Here is a 21842-nt window from a genome sequence, read left to right as displayed (position 1 = left end):
TAAAGGTGGCTTATATGTATTAGAAAGGAAGAGTTATGCCTGGCAATTGGTTTATTTTTTCAGGTCGAAGTGACAGTTTAACAACCACACACACAGGCTACAATGGCAGACCTGATACAGGTTTAAAGGTCTACTTAAGTGGTTGATACAATGAGTGCTGCAGGCCCACTAGTAGCATGTAATTTACAGACCTTAGATAAATGTAGTACCAATTGACTAGGGATTTACAAGTAACTTAATTAGGCCAACTGTGTGTAAGCCAATTTTACCCCGTGTAAAGGAGAGAGCACAAGCACTTTAGCACTGGTTGGCAGTAGTAAAGTGCTCGGAGTCCTAAAAACCAACAAAAAAGGGGTTCAGAAATCTGATGGGTGAAGGCAAAAATTTGGGGATGACCCAAAAGAAAGGGCCAAGTCCAGTGGTTTTGTTATATTTAATGATTTAACTACTTATTTTCTTATACTCTTTGTTTCCTAGTCAACACCATTGGAAACACGATTTTGCCCAGAGATGGCTATTATAGTTCACTGTGCCCTATAGATGAAGTCCGATGTGGTTGCAGGAAAGTTGTTTGTGGTCCCATTCAAAGGTTATGTGGCTTAGTATTCGGTCTGGACTCCCACTACTGGGGTGGTAAAAAAAGCCTCACTTGATTGGTATATGGCTGGTCCTTTTCTGTCATGACACAATAAGCCAAAATCAATGGGCTTAAATAATACCCAGAATAATATCATTGGTTCTGATTTATTAAAGCATTCTTTACAGCACATTTTATGTTGTTCAAGCCGTCTGTACTAGACATCACTCAAGGAGACATGGGTAAGCACAAACATAGGTTATGTAGGACGATGTGCCATAGGACTCTCTGATGTGGGCTATTGAGACTAACATCGGTCTGATTTTGAATGTATTCACATAGAGGAGTTGTGGTTGGTATGGCTGGCCGTATTGCCTGTTCTGTGTTGGGACTGAGAATGATTTTCAATTGGCTAGACTCTCTCTGTAATGTCAAAGTAAGAAAAAACAATAGAACGGAATGCTACCTACAGCAATGTCAGTAGTATTTAGTAATTCACCATTCCATTAATCATATGGTTATTTTACTCAAAAGGAATTTCCAGCAGTGTATGTGAAATACTGCAACAGAAATATGCATTATGTAACCTATTTGATTGAGTGACTTCTGAAAAATTGCCCAACTAATTGCTATTATTTTGCTACTGCCTAAATGTCAGGCTTTTTATAGAGAAATACATTATTTATTTGCAAAACATGTTCTTATGTTACTTAGTTGCAATATGCAGGTTGGCCTATTGTTGCATGCAGAACTTCAAGAGAATTCATGCAGTATTTACTATTTTACAACTTGTTCTGTTTAACTTGATCTCTGTTGCAGGTTGCTTAGTTATAGAAAATCGCTCAAGTAAGTTTCTTCTAACTGTGTACGACTGTAGTAATATAGCTAGCTTTGTGGGTCCTTTCCGTGTGTTTATTAGAGCAAGCCCCCAACTTGGGAATAAATCATAAAAGCATGACTAATTGCATGGTAACTGGAGAAATGCTTTCTGTCTCTCTGGGGTGAAGCTTGCATGTCTGTGTTTTAGCTTGGGAAGCAATACGGGGATATTTAAACTCCCGGGGTTAAAAACTGTGTAATTATTCAATGAGGTCACCACCATTTTCTGTAATATGCTCTAAACCGCTGCAAGAGCGGAAAATGTTTCGTGAGAGATAAAGTTATGATGTTCTCTAGAAAACAGGATTAATTCCAGAATATGCCATTTGTTGAAATAAAAACATTGCCTTGAAATCATAAATCTTGAAAAAACACACTGGGAAATGTTCTAAAACGAATATTTTGTATAATTTATGCATCCACATGCAGCACTGCAGCCCCCTATGATAGCAATGGCTAATTTTTGTCTAATGTCGTTCCTATCTTGGCCACTTTTTTTTATTTGTCAAATTCCTTTCTAATTAAACCATTGATAGGTTAAAAAACTGTTCAAATCCGTCTTGGTTTTGTCTTACTTTAATTTTTGTCAAACGTCTTCCTGTTTAAACTATTCATATAGTTTAAAAACCCTGGTGAAAAATCCTGGGTGACAATTTACAAATGGTTTAAACTGAATATAGTTGTATTGTTGGGGTGGAAAATTCCAGTTCAATTGGGCCACATCTTCTAATTGGACATTGGTGTCTAATGGTTCTTTCTGTGTTCGTCTTTGATATTGTTAACAGTGAAATTTCGTTAGTGTTCTCCATTAAATATAAGTGATCCAATGTATACAAAAATCCATACACTGTAGTGGTATCTAGTTAAAAGTCTTTTGTAAATGGTCTAGTGAAATTTCCACCAGGGAATGTGGAATGTGTACATGTGTCCTTTCAGTACCAGCTTCTTCCTCGGGTGTTTGTACATTTAATTACAGAAGGTCGTTTTTGTCTATTTGCTGCATTGTTTTCTCATAAGGAACAGTCCATATATTCTGCGTAGTAGACAGATTGCTTTATGCCAATGTTGGGTGTAGTCAAAGAGGGCCACGGGACTCATTTCTTCCTAGGAATTCATCTGAAGTTTAGAAACATGAGGCGCTTGCTAACACTTTAGCCTGATTTCACGGTTGTGCAGACGCATTTAGCTGGCATCCACTAATGATCTGTATTGATGAATGATAAGAAAACACATGGCTCAGAACTCTCTGGCAAAGAACCTGCTGCTCTGAGCGTGGGGCTCTGGATTCTACCTGAGGTTCCCCAGGACAGGCATGAAAAGTGGGTGGGCCCGACTAACAAAGTTGGTGCAAGTCAAGGCTGCATGATCTGTGACCGACTCTCCACCATCTTTTCTAACTTGAATATCTGTCCCAAGCAAGGCTATGATGGAGTTGCACGTCTGCCTGAGCTGTCACTGACTCTATAACAGCTCTGCCAGCCTTTCCCATCCACAGGCCTCTGCTGGGGCAGACTTAGTAACAGCCCAGCTTGATCTGTGCCTGACTGCACAGGTGCTCAACATACATTTCCCAGAGTAAGACCTGTAGGAAACAGTTACATGTGCCTGTGGACCAGGAGCCACACTGCAAATACTGTCCATTGTCCCACTCTGCACAGAAGCACACCCACGAGTGCATGCACCATGCTCTGACTAGTATAGTGATGTGAATGACAGGAAATGTTCTCTTCCTGGTGCAGGTGTGGACATGGGCCTGTGCAGGAACTGTGCATTTGTGAAAGGCGGACCAGCTGTTTCAAGCTGCTGGTCCTCCTTTAAAGGAGATGGCCATCCAGCCTTCCTTTCAAGGGGGATCGTGACCCCTCAGCTGGTTGGTGCAGTGGGTCACTGAACCGACTTGCAGCGGGATGCCTGGGGGTCACTTGGACCTCAGTGACCCTCCCCCTAAGAGGCACCTTTGGGAGGCCCACTAACTGTGCACCACCTCTATGTTGCGCACAGTCAGAGGGCCTCCTGACAGTCTCTGCTTCTGCACCTTTATCTGTAATATGGAGCAGGTGCAAAGGCAAAGGATTCCATCTTTTGCATGGGGCCATGGCCTAGGACAATGAAGCAATGCTCCATTGGGATCGCACCAGCACACATGTAAGACCAGCTCAACATGCATTACACATGGGATCGCAAAAGCATCTGCGGCCCCTCCTGTAATACGGTAGTGCCTGGGGTGCACAAAAGACGGGTGGAAATGCCTGTTGCGCTCCAGAGCACTATGTATATTATGCCCCCACGTCTACTTTGTGCTTTGCATTGAGGTGAGTAGCTGAATTGAAGTCCCTCGCCACCTTTCCCTTTTCAGTGTTTCTTTTCTATCTGGTCTGGTTTTAACCCACCCTCTACCCTATGTGCTTTCGTCATATACTGTAAGCTACATCTGTTCGTGCTCCATAGGGCCCTGCCATGAATCCCGGCCCGCGCTAGGATGTGCCACCCTGTGTTGGGCCTTGCAAACAGTGAAACAACAAGATTCAAGAGCAAAAGAGATCTCATTCCATGATTATTTTTATCTCTCCTTCCAGGCCGATCTCCAAAAAAGCCTTTCTGCAACACGTGGAGGAGCTCTGCGCAAACAACAACCTAAAGTTTCAGGAAGAATTTTCGGTATGTTGCAAGCAGTTGTCACAACATTGTGAGACCGCCAGTCGTTTCATGGGTCAGATTTCATGTCCATTTTAAGCAGCCGAGGTCGGCCTTGATCATCAATACCCAATTACCATGTTGGTTGTTTGGACAGAAACGTTATACGGATTTGGACAGTGCAATTCACACCCCAACCTAGAGTTATACACCTCAGGTGTCAGAAAAAGCCGACCCCCTTGCCCCTTCCCTGCACCGCCAGCATTGTTTTAAGAGGACACACCACTCATTAAAACCAGCAGATTGCGACACGTCATACTAAGCCGGATAGCTAGGTAGGTTCAACACATGCTCCAGCCATCTATAGCACACTTGCATTTCACAGATTTAAATTCCGGGAAGGCTGATACGTGCTTCAATCTTTCCTGTTTCGATAAAATGTATACGATTGGCAAGCATAATAAACAACCTCTTAGTTACAGCTCCCACACGTGCAAAGTATACACCTTTAAGGCCAAAACAGAAGTTACTAGCAAAATTTACTTCTTATGAAGTAAAGAGTCCTTTGAAATTTCAAAAAAATGCATTTACATAGGTAATTTTATTTCCTAACTCAGGTTACTAGGTCTATGTAAAGGAGGCTCGGCAAATGTATCTCTTCTTATGTGGTGTGAAATATAGATTAACTTCCTCTACACCTACTATAGTAAGTTGTAGAAAACGTGAGGTAATGTACTAAGCAGTGCATTTTTAAAGGGTGTATGTAGGAAGAAGTGAAGTATTTTAAAAACATGGAGAAAGTACAGTAAAAAACAAAAATGCATATTTGTTCCTAATAATTGAAGCCCAGCTTACCTGTGGAGTACATGGCTTTATTTCTCACCACTGAGTGCCCACGTTAGGGGTACCTGGTGCAGAAAGAAAAATGCACCCCTTGTAGTGTTAGTGCATTTGATGAAGAGAGTGCAGAAGGTAAACACGGCGCACCAGTTGAAACAGCTGCAATTTAGTTACCTCAGAAATAAAAAAAGAAAATACATCAAAAAATGTCCTAAGCAACAGCCATGCGCAAATAAATACTCCTTCCTACAAAGTTCCAGAAAAAATACTCACCAGTGAAACATAGAGCGCCGGGCACAACCTATTGTTAAAGAGAGCACGCAAACCAGCACGTACAGTTATCGGGATGGAATATAATGAGTCAGTTTCACCTGAATGGAAATGAATGGGGATAAATGCTCTTAGACATGCCAAGTCCACTTTAAATGCTCTTTTGCTTCTTCGATTATGTTACCACATAGGCACGTAAGCGGCAGAGCACTTGTCCCATTCGTGTTTCATTAGTCTTACTATAGTTTGTGATAGTCTAGCTTTTAAAAAGCCATAGGATGCGCACCTGAATTGTCAGACCCAAATATGAAGCAAACGCTGGTCAGTTTCTAGAAGAATTCATAAAATGTAAAAAAAAAAAAAGATTCTAGGCTCTGATTGGATGTTGTTTCTGAAATTGCAACACTGTTTGAACTTCTCCTTTTTTAATACATTATTCGATAGGCCCATACTTGAGTATAGTGTAGTATGGGTGTGTAGAATGGATCCATTTGACTCATTTGGCAAAGTGTTCAGGATACTATGGGCCCACACAGTAACTCATACTGTCCGTCACAAGATACATTCAGGGCAGTGGCACATGTCCTTGAAAGGTGTAAGATCTCATGGTATACAAAATCCATTCAGGGCAGTGGCACATGTCCTTGAAAGGTGTAAGATCTCATGGTATACAAAATCCATTCAGGGCAGTGGCACATGTCCTTGAAAGGTGTAAGATCTCATGGTATACAAAATCCATTCAGGGCAGTGGCACATGTCCTTGAAAGGTGTAAGATCTCATAGTATACAAAATCCATTCAGGGCAGTGGCACATGTCCTTGAAAGGTGTAAGATCTCATGGTATACAAGATCCATTCAGGGCAGTGGCACGTGTCCTTGAAAGGTGTAAGATCCCATGGTAAACAAGATCCATTCAGGGCAGTGGCACATGTCCTTGAAAGGTATAAGACCCCTTAGTGCACCAGATCCATTCAGGGCAGTGGCATGTCCTTGAAAGGTATAACATTTCATGGTATACCCAACACCTCATTGGCAATGTTTTCACAATCAAGGGACCACTTCAATCATTACTTCTGTGGAGCAATTAAAATACATTTCCCATGATGCTCTACAGATGACCTATAGATCACACTTCAGCCCCATGAATATCACAATATAAGAACGTCAAGAAAGTCTGGCCTGTGGATCCTCAACTTTAAATTAAACACTACTGTGCACACATACAGCCTTGGAATTACCTAGCTGTTTGTCTTATGGAAACTGTAAACTTTCATAACAACGTAAATCCTCCAGAAAAAAAGGTAGACTGTTTTTCTAAGTGTCTACTTTTTATGGCTATCAAATCCGTTTCGACTGTCTGCCGTTCTGTTGTTCCTGGGTATCAGTGCGGGTCAGAGCACGGTTCATTTTATGGAATTCCGATTTGTCAGTCTCTGGTTACTTTATTGTGAATTTTCAGATTTATCATGCCCCTTCCACTGGCCGGGCCTGCACGAAGGTACCGACTCCAGCCATTGCTTGCCAGACCAGCAGGTAATAATGTTCACCTCCCAGTGGGAAGTGCACACCCGCTCTGACAAGACGAATGGCACGTCCAGCAGTTGCTGGCCATGCCTCTCCCAGTGACGTGAAGTGTGCTCGGCTGCAACATCATGGCGCCCTCCCTGGCAGCTGCCCGGTGACCCTACCTCGGAGCCGAAAAATAGTGTTTTTCGGAGCTAGCTCTGTCTGCCTGGAGTGGCACTGATTCCATTTGCAAACACTTGTTCCACATCGTAATAAAAACCTCACACCCATTCAGTTACAGTTATAAGATTTACAGCCATTGGTCTTCACATAGCAAATAGCAATCAGTCTTTATTTCTGTACACAGAATATTACAGGAGGTTCTGGCAATTAATGTTTTGCTCCAGAAGGCATGCGCGTGAATGCATTCTTTATTTTACTTTAAGACACATCACATTATGTAGCTGCGACGACTTCCCTTTCTACCCACTGTTTTCCACGTTCTACTGCTATTAACATGGTGTGATAGGGACGTGTTCAGATTACATCTGTTTTTTCTCTGTTGGCGTTAAATATAGATGCCAAATGGTGTCAGGATCTCCTGTGGAAAGAATCCCTATTCCTGGCCTGGAAGGCTGACTTCTCAAGCATGTTTATTTATTTTTTGTTCTGACTGCTTTTTACATCTGCATTTAGAACATATTTAACGTAAATGTAAAAACAGAACAAAACACTTACATTAAATGTATTATAATTATCACAACTAAACAACGATCACTGATTTAAACCCCATTAAAACCATTGCATATGCTTAGGCTTATACAATCTTGGCAGCTATTTTGAAAAGTAATTATAGGTTTGCATCCAATGAATACTTGTCGGATTATCATTTCATTTAAACCATTGTTATGGTTATTGCAGTAGACTTCATTTATTTAATAGAGGTTTCAGTTATTGTGCTCTAGTAGCTGTCATATTGGGGCATTGAGGCAAGACACATTGTATGGTTGTTTTTTAGAGGCCAAAGAGCCTTCGATCTTCAAGATTCAACTGTCTCCTTTAACACTATTAAGCCAGAAAAACACCTGTACTATATACATTTCTTTATTTAGAATTCATGGCACATTTGACAAAAAGATTCACTGACATCCAGAGCAATAACCCCTTCTTTTCTTTTATCATGTACTGCTTTCCCAAGAGGGCAAGCAAAATGTCAGGTATAGCACATATCCATCCATCTAGCTCTCTATCTAGATATGTGGCTATCTATCTCTCCTAACAGTATTACTGGTGACACCAAAATAAGTGTTTAAGTAATATTACATTGTCCATAAGTTTCATCAAACATTAAATGTATTCCCTTACATAATATTTGACATATACAAACAACAACGCATCTTTCTGTGCTCTATAACGTAAAATGTGTTATACAGCCACCTATGTTTAGCAGCAAAAGGCCACTTTTTCAAGGCATGCTGATGTAGAGGCAAGGCAAAATAGAAATCCCTTATAATCTGAGTGAATGATATCATATATTGGGATTCTACTATTACTTGGTGAACCCCAATATTGGTTCATCACTTTAAAAGGTGTAATGCGGCCGAGAGGTAGAATTTCCCCTTGCCACTCGAACAATATAACATTCATTAATATATAGCATTCTGAAATCTTTGATTATACATGCTCTGTTTTCTTTTCTTCATACTTATTTTTAACGTCAACTTTGGGGTTCTAGAATCACATAGGCAAATCCATGGTACGGTTACGCATGATAACATTTTTAACAGGACCAACGGTTGGTTTCCCCTTGCCCTTCGAACATTAACACTTTCGCAGTTTAATGTTTGAGTGGCAGGGGAAGCTTGCCCCTATGCTCCCTCAACAATGGTAGGAAGCAGCAAACTATGCACATCTGACTATTAGGAGAGTAGGATCCTTCTGTGAAGTAATTGTTACATGCAATGCATATGGCAGTTAAATAGTCTTTTTCTCATCTCAGTTTTGTTGAATTGTGGTAACATACCCAACATTGACGTTTGCAATGTAGTAATACATGTTTGAATGTGTGCTTATTAGTACAGTTAGCCTAAATAATGTGTTATTACTCATGACTACTTTCACTGCCATAGCCATTCTAACTCACCCTAACTTCCAACTGAACAACGTCTTTCTTCCAAAATAGATCTTCTGTCGTCTATATTTGCCTTGCAGTTTGATAACTACTCAGGATCCACATATGTGAAGAGTGATGTGATGTTAACACCATATACCTTGTTCAGCAGGCGTACAGTTATTTTCTCCTTATTTGCTATCTCACCTCAAACAATGGAGCCCAGCTTTATTTATTATCAATTAGTAAGCCCAGATACCAGTGTTCAGAAACAGCTTCGACTCAGTTGCTCCTAGTCACAATCTGCCTCCTCCTCTTCTAAGGAGACTTTCCCAACTACACTAGCATGACTCCTATTGATATAAACAATTAGTTAACTGTTGTCTGCATTATGTGCCAAAAGATATACATATATCTATATGCAGTAGCAGCCCGTGGAGGGAGTTCCGTGGGGCGGTGAGGCGGGGCGGGGGAGGGGCGGAGTGGGAGTAATAAACACCGGAATATGGATGAACGGAGGTAAGTAAATATTTAAATGAATAATACGAATTTTGTTGCGCGCTCTGCATCGCATTTTGCAATGCAGCGCGCGCAACAAAATACTTTGGCGCCGTTTGACGAATCGTCACAAAAATTTTAAAACTAGTGTATCAGTTAGTTCAGCTGATGTCTGTAAAGTATCGGGGTGATCCATCCAGTAAAAGGGGACCCCAAAATGCTTTTTTTCCATGCAATGTCTATAGGGGTTTTTTCACTTTTTGAACAGGACCACAGCCAGAACTGCTCAATGGAATTGTACCAAATTTTGCAGAAAAGTAGATCTTGGTCTAGAAAGAGCCCTTTTATGTAAATCTGTTCAGTAGTTCGGGAGTTATTAAAGAAACAAATATTTGTATATCTAGGGACGTGGATGCTTCTCAGATAGACCAGCAGGGATCCGCGGATCTGGGGTTAAACGGCCCTGATTGGCTAGGCGCAACCTGAAAGGACATTTGCGGCCACCATTTTGTTTCTCATTCAGGCGGGGGGGGGGAGAAAAGTGAAAATCAACATAAGGGGTCAGAATAGAGGTATCCTGACCCCATAGGACAAATAAAGGGGTCTCTGAAGAACCCCTCATGCAAAAAAAATTGGCCATTTTATTTTGGGACCGAACTGCAGAGGCGCTGATCCATCGTGGCACTCAGCATGCCCCTCAGTGGAAATCCGCAATAGATCTGTGGATAACACCCATGGGGAAAAAAATATACCCACTCACACACCAAACCACTTTGGTCATGTGTGGCAGTGGTTAAATTAACATATGGTCATCATATATTACTTTACGTTAAAAAAATACATACGTAGCTAGGAACCTGGGTGTAGTGTTTGATACTCAGCTCTCTTTTAAAAAATAGATAGCAGCAGTGGTGAAATCCTGTCTTTCGATCTTAAGAATGCTGAAAAATTCCTGAACTTTCTGCCATGGAAAGACAGATAGCGAGAGCGCTGATTTTGTTCAGATTTGACTATGTCAAAGTACTCTACCTGGGTATCCCCATCTATCTATCTCTCAGTCTACAGATTGCGCAGAACACAGCAATCTGCCTGTTGTTCAAACTGTCTAAACGTTGTTCCGTGTTTCACTTTCTGGAGCACCTGCACTGGATGCCAGTCTGGGTGAGAGTGACATTCAAGGCTTTTATGATTGCCCATCGTGCTTTCTACACTACAGGCCCCAAATATCTTAATGAGAGGATCATTAAATACTACCCGACCCGGGCCTTGCACTCTAAGAATACCTAGAGGATTATTGAACCTCGTTTTAGAAGAAAGCAATGAGGGGGTGCCTCAAGGTGTGGGTCTGGTTGCCAAAATGTGGAACCAGCTACCGCTACAAATAAGAGCCTTCACGCATGAAGCAAGCTTTTGGATTGCCTTGAAAACCCACTGGTTTAAGCTATAAGTTTGGCACTCTGTCTGCTTTTTTGGCTGCAGCGCCGGCACTCATTGAGTAACTCTGTGCTATATAAGTACATTAATTCTTACATTCATAAGAAATAAAACCATACAAATGTAAACAATTACATAAGAAACAATATATTAATTAATGTGGACAATAAATGCAGTATTAAAAATAGAAAATTCCCCAAAATACATTTACAAACAATAGTATAAACATTAAAATATTTTTTTTTTAAACAAAAATTATAAAATAGTTTTTAAAATGTAATGCTTTAAAATGTGTCTAACTAATGTTATAAAAACAATTGGAGTCTAAGAATATTAAATATACTATTTCCACTCTAGTTTATTTGATAGCATACTATTCTTACTCCAATCAGTGCAAACAGTAGGGAAAGAATTGGACTTCGGAGGAGTGACATTTACTTTTCCCACTCCAGACTAAGCAACAGTAGGGAAAGGATTAGACTTCAAAGGGGTGAAATTTACTATCTGATAGAGACATGTAGCCGCGGATTCCTTAACTTAGAATATTCCCCAGGCATCAAACTGGATCCGTAAAGAACTTTTTCCCCAGCAGTACCACTGCACGCTGGGGGTGGCACCGTCCGGTTCTGGCCTGACGTCGTCCACGGAAGTGATGTCAATGGAGCCATATAGGCCCCCCGGCTTGCTGATGTCAGTTATCTTCTTTTCCGTGTCCCAATGCGGATCCAGAGAAGGGGTTACCTCTGTCCTGTTTTTGATTTTCAGGCCTTCTCGATGCCTTTTGGCGTCTGGGAACTGTGTGTGATGCCTTTGGGCTTCAAAACGTTTGACTCCTGTTCACGGCAGATGTCGGCGATGGATCCACATGCGATCTGTATGTGGTGCTTGGGCGAGCACCACGACTCAGAGGAGCCGAAGTCCTTGCGGGAACGACGCATGAAGTTCCTGACCACCTGGATGTCCCGTTCGGATCCCCCGGCGTCGGTCTCCTTCTCGTTTCAGGACAGAACGCAGAGTCGTTCCCACAGACATCGTTCTCCTGCTGCAAGTAAGCATAAGAAAAAGAAGTTGCAGAGGCCACCGACCTCCCGTGTGGTTCCCAGTCTCTACCGGACATGGATTCTGAGGAGTCGACCCCCACCTGATCGCCGTTTCCTGGCGCTGGGGCGACCTGTACTCAGATTAAGGCCTATTCTCGGGCCTTGCTATCCATCTTTGGGTCACCCCCTCTCCCTGGCATGCCTTTGGGCCCCATAGAGGGGGTTGGGCTCAGATCGGGGCTTTGCCGGCGGGTTCGCCTTCGGCGCCCATCGAGCACTCCAGCTCCGATTTCGGAGTTGCTGGGTTGTCGGAGCTTCCTCCTTGCACGTCCAAGCCTTCCAGGTAGTCTTCGCATAGCGCTGTGCGGCTCCCTGCATCGACGCTGGTTGTGGCTGCAGCGCAGCTCTCACCCCTCAGCCATCTCCATTCCTCACCGCAGGTTTCCACCTCGGTGGAGGTCGTGTTGACCCTGGTCCAGTGCTGGGCATACGAGGCTCCTTCGGGGGTTCTCGATGTAGAGTTGACGCCATCTCAACGCTGTTCGATGCCGGTGGTCGTGTTGATGCCGGTCCCCCGCTGGATGGACAAGGCTTCTTTGGGGGTTCCCAATGTCGAGCTGACGCCGTATCACCGCCGTTCGATGCCGGTGCCCTCCCCGACCGTTCCTCGGTTGGTGGACTGTGGGGAGATTGATACTGAGGAGGCTTCTGTGGGTTCGCCACCCCATGGATTGTTTCACTGTCCCCCAGACCAGGCCCCCGTACTGGCAGGGCCTTGGATGCCCTAGGGGTGTACAGCCACCGTGTTTTGGTGGCAGGATTAGCTTCATGTGTTGATGACCTGTTGTCACCACCTCGAATGGCCACGGTGGCTAGTGTGGAGTTTGCGAGGGCGGTTCGCAGGGCCACAAACATGTTATAACTGCACCCCCCCCCCTCTGTCTCTTAGCCCTCTGATCCCTTGCTGGAGTTCCTCCTCCTGGACATAGAGCCCTTGTTGCCTTTTAGTGAGTCATTGTACAACACTCTTCTGGGGGCGTGGGCAAGGCCCTCTTCTGGGTACCCAGTAGATCGTGCCATTGCACATCGACATTGCTTAGCTCCAGATGATCCTGTCTGTTTGTCCCTCCATCCTAGGTCTCAGGGGCTGGTGCTTCAGGCAACTTCAGACTTGTTGCCTTCTGCCCCTCCTCCGTTATTCCCTCCCACTTGGGAGTCTCGCTATTTGGAGTCATGTGGCCGCCATGTATTTGCTTCCACCAGAGCAGGCCTTTGATCCCTGAACAGGTCTTGCATGTTTGCACAGGCCACTGTTGCTCTTTGGGACTTTGTCGAGCGCCTCCTCTCCTCTCTTCCGTATGGTCCTCTGTCTGACCTGGATTGGTTGATTATTCACTGCCGGGAAATGGTGCATTTTTCCATCCAATGGACCATTGACATCACTGATTCAGTGGGTTGCGCTCTGGCCTGGTCCGTTGCTCTGCGTCGCGTTGCCTGGCTTCCCAATGGATGTTTTTCTCTGCCAATGTCCAGGTGATTCTTAGGGATTTGCCCTTTGATGGGGCCTCCTTGTTCGACGGACATGCACATTTGGCGGCTCAACGTCTCATGTCTGAGTCTCCATGAGTTCTAGGTTTTCTAGTCCTTGTGTGGACTTCTATTAGGTTGCAGTCTTGTCACTGCTTTGTTTGGTAAGTGCCGTTCTTTGGGTTCAAGTCGTCATTACCCAGACTGTGCGGCAGTTCACCGTCATAACTTTCTTTTCCTACAGCTGGCTGGCTGTTTTTGTATTTACTTTTTGAGTCCTCTGCCTAGGAGCTTGTCTTAAGAGGTGTCCCTTGCTTGTAGGGATGTGCCTACCCTATGTGGGGTACTTGTTGGCTATTGTATAGTTACTGCCACAGAAAGTTTCGAAGGCCTTCGTGGAGTCTTCTGCAGCCTGCTTCTTTTCTGCCTCTGCTGTGGGTTTCTCGGCTCGCCTATGTCTTTCGACTGGTGGTACGCCCCCGCTGCTAAGCCTCACAGGTTTGATGTTGTCCTCTACGGGTTGGACCGTAGCCCTCTTCTGCCTTTTGCTATGACTAGCTCTCCATGGTGTGTTTCTTCCGGCTTTGCTGTGCTCTTTCTGCCTGTCTGCCCGTGCCCCTCGGGGGTGTGTCATTCTGTTTTGTTCTGGAACAGTTTCTTTGTGTTCTGTATACACGCCCGATGTGTTCGCTGTCACAGGGTGTCCACGGTGTTCCTTGCACCTCTGTCTTGGCTACGTTCTGTTCGGGTCCATCCCTGGTGTGTGGATGTGTTTGTGCCTTCTCTCATGGCTCGAGCCCAGTGGAGTCTTTTGTCTATAGGCATTGGACTATCCACTAGTTACGTCACTGTTATGCGTTGCCTAGTTTTCCCTTTCCATCTGCTCTCCCCTGGCAGGGACTCCGGTCCCTTTGTCGCTTGCCCCACTGAGGGTTAGCAGCTTCAGCCGCTGGGCTGCTGCTGCTGTTTATGACTCGCTGTGGTCTAGTGGTCTATATTCCACTCCAGATCTTTCGCTGGTTGTGGTTTTCTGTCGACACTGCCCGTGTTATGGCTTCTTTTCTGTCGACCTTCTGTCTGTGTATTTTTCATTCTTCCTCGTGAAGTGTGTGGTTGGTATCCCCGTTTGTCTCAGGGGAGGCCAGGATTCCTTCCTCATCAACATGATGCAGTCGCTTTTGGATATCTTGCCATTGCTGTGACCCACTCCGCACTGGTGCTGTTGGCACCTGCTGTGGAGTCTCTTTCCCTGGTGCACGCTTACTGCATGCACGTTTACTAAGCTTCACACATCTGGTGTTGGGGGTCCTTACCCCACTCTCTCTTTTTCTTTCTCTCTCTCTTGTGAGCATGAGTCCTCAGAGTCACTCATTGGGTTTTTTCTCCCGGTTCTCCTTCGGTGTTGGCGCCTTTGGGTACGGTGGACGGCTTGACTTCCTGATACCTCAGTCCTGGGGTTTTACAAAGGCGTGGTGTAGGGTTCAGGGTGCCCACTGTCTCCTTGTGTGTATCATGTCATCCACACGCATATATCTAGGCATGGTGATTTTGTTCCCTCACCTTCCTTTCTTGGCATCCTCTGTCATGTGTGCTTCGTTTGTCTGCTCCGAAGCTGACCTACTGTCTTGTCCCTCCTTGGAATGGTGTTTATTGCAAATCCTTGGGACCTGCTGTTACCTTGCACTTCTTTTCCAGAAGTATCTACACTTTCTTCCATCATACACTGGCCTTATTGGTTCCGTGTTTTTCCTTCTTTTATTCTGCCTGGACGACTGTCTTCTCGTCTGTCCTCTGCAGGATTGTGGTGCCTTTGCCTCCCTTCTCATAGCTTCCCTGCAGAGCTTCATGAGTCTGGTGTCGGCCGTGCCGGCATTTGCTGTCCTCACCGTGTTCTGTTCAATGTTATTGACAGATTCCTTCTCTTGGAACTTGGCGGTATGGCTTTGTTATCTATTCTATGTTAAGTAATCTGCGGCTAGATGTCTCTATCAGATGAACGAGCTACTTACCTTCGGTAGCGATGTATCTGGTAGAGACACAGTCTAGCCACAGATTCCTTAACGCCCACCCATCCTCCCTGTTCTGCGATTTCCTTTCAGGTGGGGTTCTGCCCAATGGCCTCCTCACAGGTGGCCTTCTTGAGGGATGCTCTGGCTCCCCTGCCTCTGGGACAGGGTGTGTCACTCTGTTCTAGCGAATTGGCTCTCCACCCCTTTTTCTATTCGGGTGGATAGGTTACATGCTTTCACTGATCGACCGCCATGGGGTTTCTGGCGTGGAGATCCCACGTTCCTTCCATCCTTCCCCTGCCTTTTGTGTCCCCTCAATTGCCTTGGGGCCCCTTTTGTTTATTCTCATAAACTTGGGTTGAGGGTTTATTTGTCTACGATCCTCTTCATAGTGGGGAGCGTGGTGCACGTGCTCTGTTGTTACTCACTTTTGGTACTCTTGCCATGACACATGTTGTTCAGCACTTTTTATACTTTGCAGTTCTGCAATGTGGTTACTGGCTGTCTTTCATGCGCAGCCCTTCTGTGGTTGCGCACAGTTCTTCATTTGTCATGCCCTTCATTTCTGATGACATTGCCTCTTTGGAGGGGCATGGCTCTTTATCTGAGCAGGGCTGTTTCTGGTAAGGGGGGGCTGCTTCGTCCCCTTTCCTTCCTTCAGGTCTTGAGTGCTCTTTTCACATGGTTCCTTCAAGTGTGGAGTACCCTTTTCATGTAGTGCGGGTTCTCACCATTTTATGGTCTCTTGTTCTTCTAGTTTTACAGACTTTTGTTCTCTTTTTCGCACACTGTTCCTATACTGTCAATGTTTTTGTAGTAGCTCTGTGTTGTGGCACGGAAAAGTTTCCTACAAGAAAACTGATGTCAGCACGCCGGGGTGGGGGGGGGCTATATGGCTCCATTGACGTCACTTCTGTGGAGGACGTCAGGACGTAGCCGGACGGTGCCGCCCCCGGCTTGCAGAGGTACTGCTGTGGAAAATGTTTTTTCCGGATCCAGTCTGACGTTTTGGGAATATTCTAAGTTAAGAAATCTGCAGCTAGACTGTATCTTTACCAGATACAATGTTACCGAAGGTAAGCAACTTGTTCATTCATGCTCCAGTCTAAACAAATGTAGGGAAAGTGTTTGACTTTGGAGGGGTTACATTTACTATTCCTACTGCAAACATCGTAAGAGTTGGGAAAACGTTGGATTTCTGAGGGGATGGAAGTTACTATTCGAACTCCACTTAACTCAACGGTAGGTAAAGTGTTGGACTTCATAGGGGTGAAATGTACTGTTTGTACTCCAATTTGTCCAACAGTCGAGAAAGTGATTGAATTCAGGAAGATTACATTTACTATTCCAACTCCAAAAGCGCAAATGGAGGGAAAATGTTGGACTTTGGAGAGGTAAAATTTACAATTACCACTCCAAACAGCGCAACAGAAGGGAAAGTGTGGACTGTGAAGAGGTTTATTTTACTCTTCCTACTGCAGTGTGAACAAGAGTAGGGAAAATACTTCACTTCAACACATTACATATATCAGTAACCCCATAAATAAAGATAAAATATTAAAATCTTATTACAAAAAAATGAATGAAAAAGTATAAATATAAGCATTAAAAAACTAAAACCAATGAAGCAATTTACATAGTTACTATTCAATAAAAAAAGATCAATTAATAAATAATTGGTATTCAATTATTAATTATTAACATCCCACACAGTACCCCTATAAACATATCAGCCCGAACCTAAATAATAACGAAACAAATAACTGTTCTATAACTTACATATATAAAATAAATTAAATAGTTGATTAACAATTAATAATTAATTATGAAATAATTATTACTTAAGTAACCTCCCATCCTAGGCCCTTACAAACCTAGCACCCCACAACTAAAATACAATAAAACGTTTTCCACAATTTCCATATTTAATATTCAATTGAATAATTATTTTGCAAATAATAAATCTTAGTTAATTCATTATTAATTAATGAATTCCCTGCCCTATATCCCTACAAACCCAGCATCACACAACTAAAATATAAGTAAAATAAATCAGTATTTCATATTTTGCAGAATAAAAAGTCAATTAAATAATTTAAAATGAATCCCAATTTCAAAATAATTATTACTTAATTACCTTCCCATGCTACACCCCTACAAACCCAGCATCCCACAACTAAAATATAAGTACAAGTTATAAATATTCCATAAATTACATAAATAACAATCAATTAAATAGTTAATTAACAAATAATAATTAATTGTTAATTATGACTTAGTTAGTTCCCCACCCTCCACCCCTATAAACCCAACATCTTGCAAATAACATATAACAAAAATAACTCGGTGTTACATAAGTTTCATAATAACTATCCATAATAAATTTAAATCTAATCTATTAAATAATTCTTAATTAGTTATTACCTAATTAACTTTCCCCATCCCTCTACAACCCCAACAATCCTCTACAACACTATAAGTTACTATTAAAAATGACGATTTTTTTAAAACTTCTTAACCGCAGCACGAATTCTGCCGAGGTGCAGGAGTTTTAATGAGTGGGCGGGGCTGCGTCAGCCAACGGACGAGCGCAGCACTAGCCAGGTAGTGCTTGCGACAGCCGTTGGCCGATGCACGCACGGAAAGAGTTAAATCACTTAACATTACTAGCTATATCTTAAAAACAATTAATACAATGAATAACATTTATATAAACAATTGTAACATATACATTTAATATATCAACTAAAACAAATTAAAATAGTTAATAAAATATATTTTTATCACTATATTAGTGAACAACATTGATATTATTTACAACAATATTACTTACCTCAAAAAAGATATTCTTGTCAGTGATATTTGTTCATCACGGTATTTGTTTGTCACAATATTTAATTTCCAATATTTCCGTCTCTCGATATTTTTAAATCAATATATTGTTCAAACACCGCTAAAGCCTATATGGTGCTTAGGGCCTCATTACAAACAGCATGATACATTCTAGTATTTACAGTAACACCTGTTACAACATTTATCAGTATTATCGGATTTCTAGCTACTAGCTCACCACTGCAATTTTCCTCAGGTAAAATTCAGCAAGATAAACCTCTCAAAATTTACCAGGGGAATATGCTCGGATTTTGGCCTCCTAGATGTTCATGCAGGTCCCGATGCACTGATCTCTGTCTGTCAAATCTTTATCTGCTTTTTGACATTGCTCGGGTCCGTATTTTAATTTATGGAAGATCTGGTTATCATACCCATACAACTGATGACCAACGTAAAGGACTTCTAATAAGCCAGCTAGAGGGACTATTTAAAGAAGGCTGAACCTGGGTTTGTTGTGCAATTTATAATAATATTTCATGAGAATTATCTCACTGGGGACTGTCAGAAGTTGACTTATTAAATTGGCAGTGGGGTATACCTATCAATTCTATAAACTCTCTCTGGTTATGTCAATACACAGTTCTGAGAGAAAATCTGCTTCACCCCTGTAGCTATTCCACAAGTGAGATGCCTTTATAATTCAAACGATACCAAAAAGAACACAACACAGAAAAGATTCCCAAACTAATTTAGAAAAATAGATGAAAATACAATGAACAAAATGACACCAAGATTATTAATACAGTTTAAAAGTAACGAGAGATGTGATTTTTTTCAAGATGTAAGTCAAAAAGCGCAAAGGAAAGGTAAAGCACTTATAAAAAACAACAGTTTGTAGTTTGCCAGGACATAAGCGCAATTTTAGGCTGCCCACAATGGTGCGGAGGTCAGATAAGCAGCAGAGGTCACCAAGCAGGTCATCCTGGCCAAATGGCAAAATGTGTAAAATCAATAGCTGTCCAAAAGAAGAACTAATAAAGTGACCAACATTTAAATTGCAGGGCGACAAACATTTTCTGGGGAGGCTTCTGCGGATGATACCAATTGTTGAGGTTGCTGAATACCAAGGCTGAATAATTTTGACTCCACGTCATGTCTCTTTCTCACACCACTGTGCTCCTCCCATTTCTGTATTTTACACTTGCAGGTTGTCTTTCTTCACTGTTTTTTTCAGTTTTTCATAGTTTTTCCCCACCCTGTCTCTATTTTTAGACTTTTTCTTTCTTGTTCTGGCTTAAAGTCTCATGAAGAAAATCAAGCCCAAGTCCATACAATGGAGTACAGATGCTCATTGCCTACAATCAACTGCATATATTAACAGTGAAGTGACAAAGAATTATGTCGAACAGGATGACGTTCAAATCAGTATATGTCTCATCTTTTTACAGGAGCTTCCAAAGTTTCTTCATGATCTTGCCACATCTGACGCAGATCTGCCCTGGAACAGGTCGAAGAATCGCTTTACGAACATAAAGCCATGTACGTATCTGCCAATGTTTCTCAAACTCCTACTCTTTTTTAGGTTGAAGCCTACAAGACAGCACAGTTGTCTGGTTGCAAAAGACTACTAGGGAACATTCTGAAAGCTGGCCTAAGAATGCATTTTGCCCTTTGATACCATTGTTATTGTGGTTTGTAACTCATATTTGTTTGCCTTCTCTTTGCTGACTTTATTTGGTTTTGACTGTCTAGTATGGCTTTATCTCTCCTGCTGGGCGTAGCCTGTTTACTCCTTTCATACAAGAGTGCTCACTTTCTGTAAATAGGCTTTTAAATATTGTTCTTATGTTCTGGTATAACAGCTTGTATAGAGCTCAGCTGCCCCAGCAAAGGGGCTTCCCGGCGCTTACAGCAGCTGAAAGAACAAAATACTAAAGGCGGAGCCCAGCATGACAGAGGCCGATATGAACTATTTTAGGGGAAAAAGGTGAGTTTTAACTGCCTTCCTGAAATCCAGCAGGCAATCCAGTTCTCGTATGTGGACCGGTAGCGAGTTCCACAGTTTGGCTGCCAGGTAGCGGAAGGAGCGACCTCCCGCTCGACAGCGTTTCACCCGAGGCACCGTAACCAAGTGCTGTCCCAAAGAACGTAATGCACGGGAAGGGACATACGGGGTCAATAGGTTACAGAGCAATTTAGGTGTAGCAGATTTCAGAATTTTAAAAGAAAGACATAACGTCTTAAACTGAATCCGCTGTGCCATAGGGAGCAAATGAAGCCTCCAGATGGTGTCGGCGGTGGAACAGAACCGAGGAAGACCAACTAAGGCTCTGGCTGCCTCATTTTGGATACACTGCATCCGGGTGATCTCAGCTTGGTTGGCCTCCTGAAGCAGGGAGCTGGCATAGTCCAAGCAAGAAAGAATAGTAGACTGGACTATCAGCTGTCGAGTAGATGAGTCGAAGAATTTCAAAATAGGTTTAAGACCTCGTAAAAATGTCAAAGAATGTGGCAGCAACTTTTTTAGTGTGGAAGCAGAAACTAAGAGAGGAGTCCATTCACACCCCCAAGTTCTTCTTACCCAAAGCATTAGGCGACCATTGGTCACCCTATAAGTTAATGTTCTTGCAGACTAGCAGAACTTCCGTTTTGTTTGCATTTAATTGCAAATAATCAGACGTCATCCAGTCTGCCACGGCCGTTAGGCCGCTTTTGAACCTAGAGACATGCAGGGTCGAACCTTCAGTTAGAGCGACCACCAGCTTGTGATATTTGCTGTGCATTCAAAGATAGAGGTCAAATGTCATGCTCTGTCTTTCAAGGTAGCTTGGTGTTTACTTGTTTTTCTCTGACTTCAAAGTGAGAGGATTTATGTGAAAATCTGGGGGTGTGAAAGGAAAGGCGTTTCTCTAGCACACAAATTTGAATGTCTGTAAATGAACTATGCAAATATTTCAAAATATATCCGAATTATAAAAGCACAAATGAAGCAACTTTTTTTGTATTTCTGGAGGGTGCTGGAAACAAATGATTTAATATGATAAAAATTTAAAAAAACAAATCAATACACTAGATTATGCCATTTTCACATGTTATTGTTTGTGCCCTGTATAGTTTTAACAGTAAAACTGTATGTCTGTGCAAATGTATTGGTCATTTCAATTGAAAATATGTTGTCTATAACGGCAATGCACTACCGTACCATGCATATCCCACTCTACGCCACTCCACTCCATGACACTCTACTCCACTTCACTCTGCAACACTCTATGCCACTTCACTATACCCCACTCTTCTCTGTGCCACTCTACTCCACTCTAAGCCACTCTACTCCACTCTAAGCCACACCACTGGAGGCTACTCTACTCCACTCTCTGACACTCCACTCATGAACACTCCACTTTACCCCACTCTACTCCGTGTCACTCCTTGATACTCTTCTCCAGTCTACGCCACTCCACTCGATCACACTCTACTCCATGCCACTATACTCCACTCTATCTACAGCACTCTACACCAATCCACCCTATGACACACTACAACACTTACTCTAAACCATTCTATTCCACTCTACTGTGACACGCAGATGTTCGATCATTCCATTTTGTGGTTTACGAACTGAGATTTTTTGTGACTCGTAATTTGCGACTTACAAAACGGAATGTACTAATTTGATTTGTCTCAGA

The 21842-nt window shown here is 42.8% G+C and overlaps 1 protein-coding gene across 1 annotated transcript in view; it reads left to right on the top strand.

Moving 5' to 3' along the window:
* The window catches only part of PTPRQ (protein tyrosine phosphatase receptor type Q), a 1500794-nt gene that overhangs the window by 1339368 nt on the left and 139584 nt on the right, over positions 1-21842 (top strand). The window contains exons 54-56 of the mRNA XM_078647981.1: positions 1397-1423; positions 4033-4114; positions 19605-19695. Coding sequence (XP_078504107.1) covers positions 1397-1423; positions 4033-4114; positions 19605-19695 — 200 coding nt within the window. The remainder of the gene's footprint in view (positions 1-1396; positions 1424-4032; positions 4115-19604; positions 19696-21842) is intronic.

The sequence above is a fragment of the Lissotriton helveticus genome, chromosome 1_1 (genome assembly GCF_964261635.1).
Source record: "Lissotriton helveticus chromosome 1_1, aLisHel1.1, whole genome shotgun sequence".
In the NCBI taxonomy this organism is placed as follows: Eukaryota; Metazoa; Chordata; class Amphibia; order Caudata; family Salamandridae; genus Lissotriton; species Lissotriton helveticus.
This window is presented reverse-complemented; position numbering and strand designations above follow the sequence as displayed.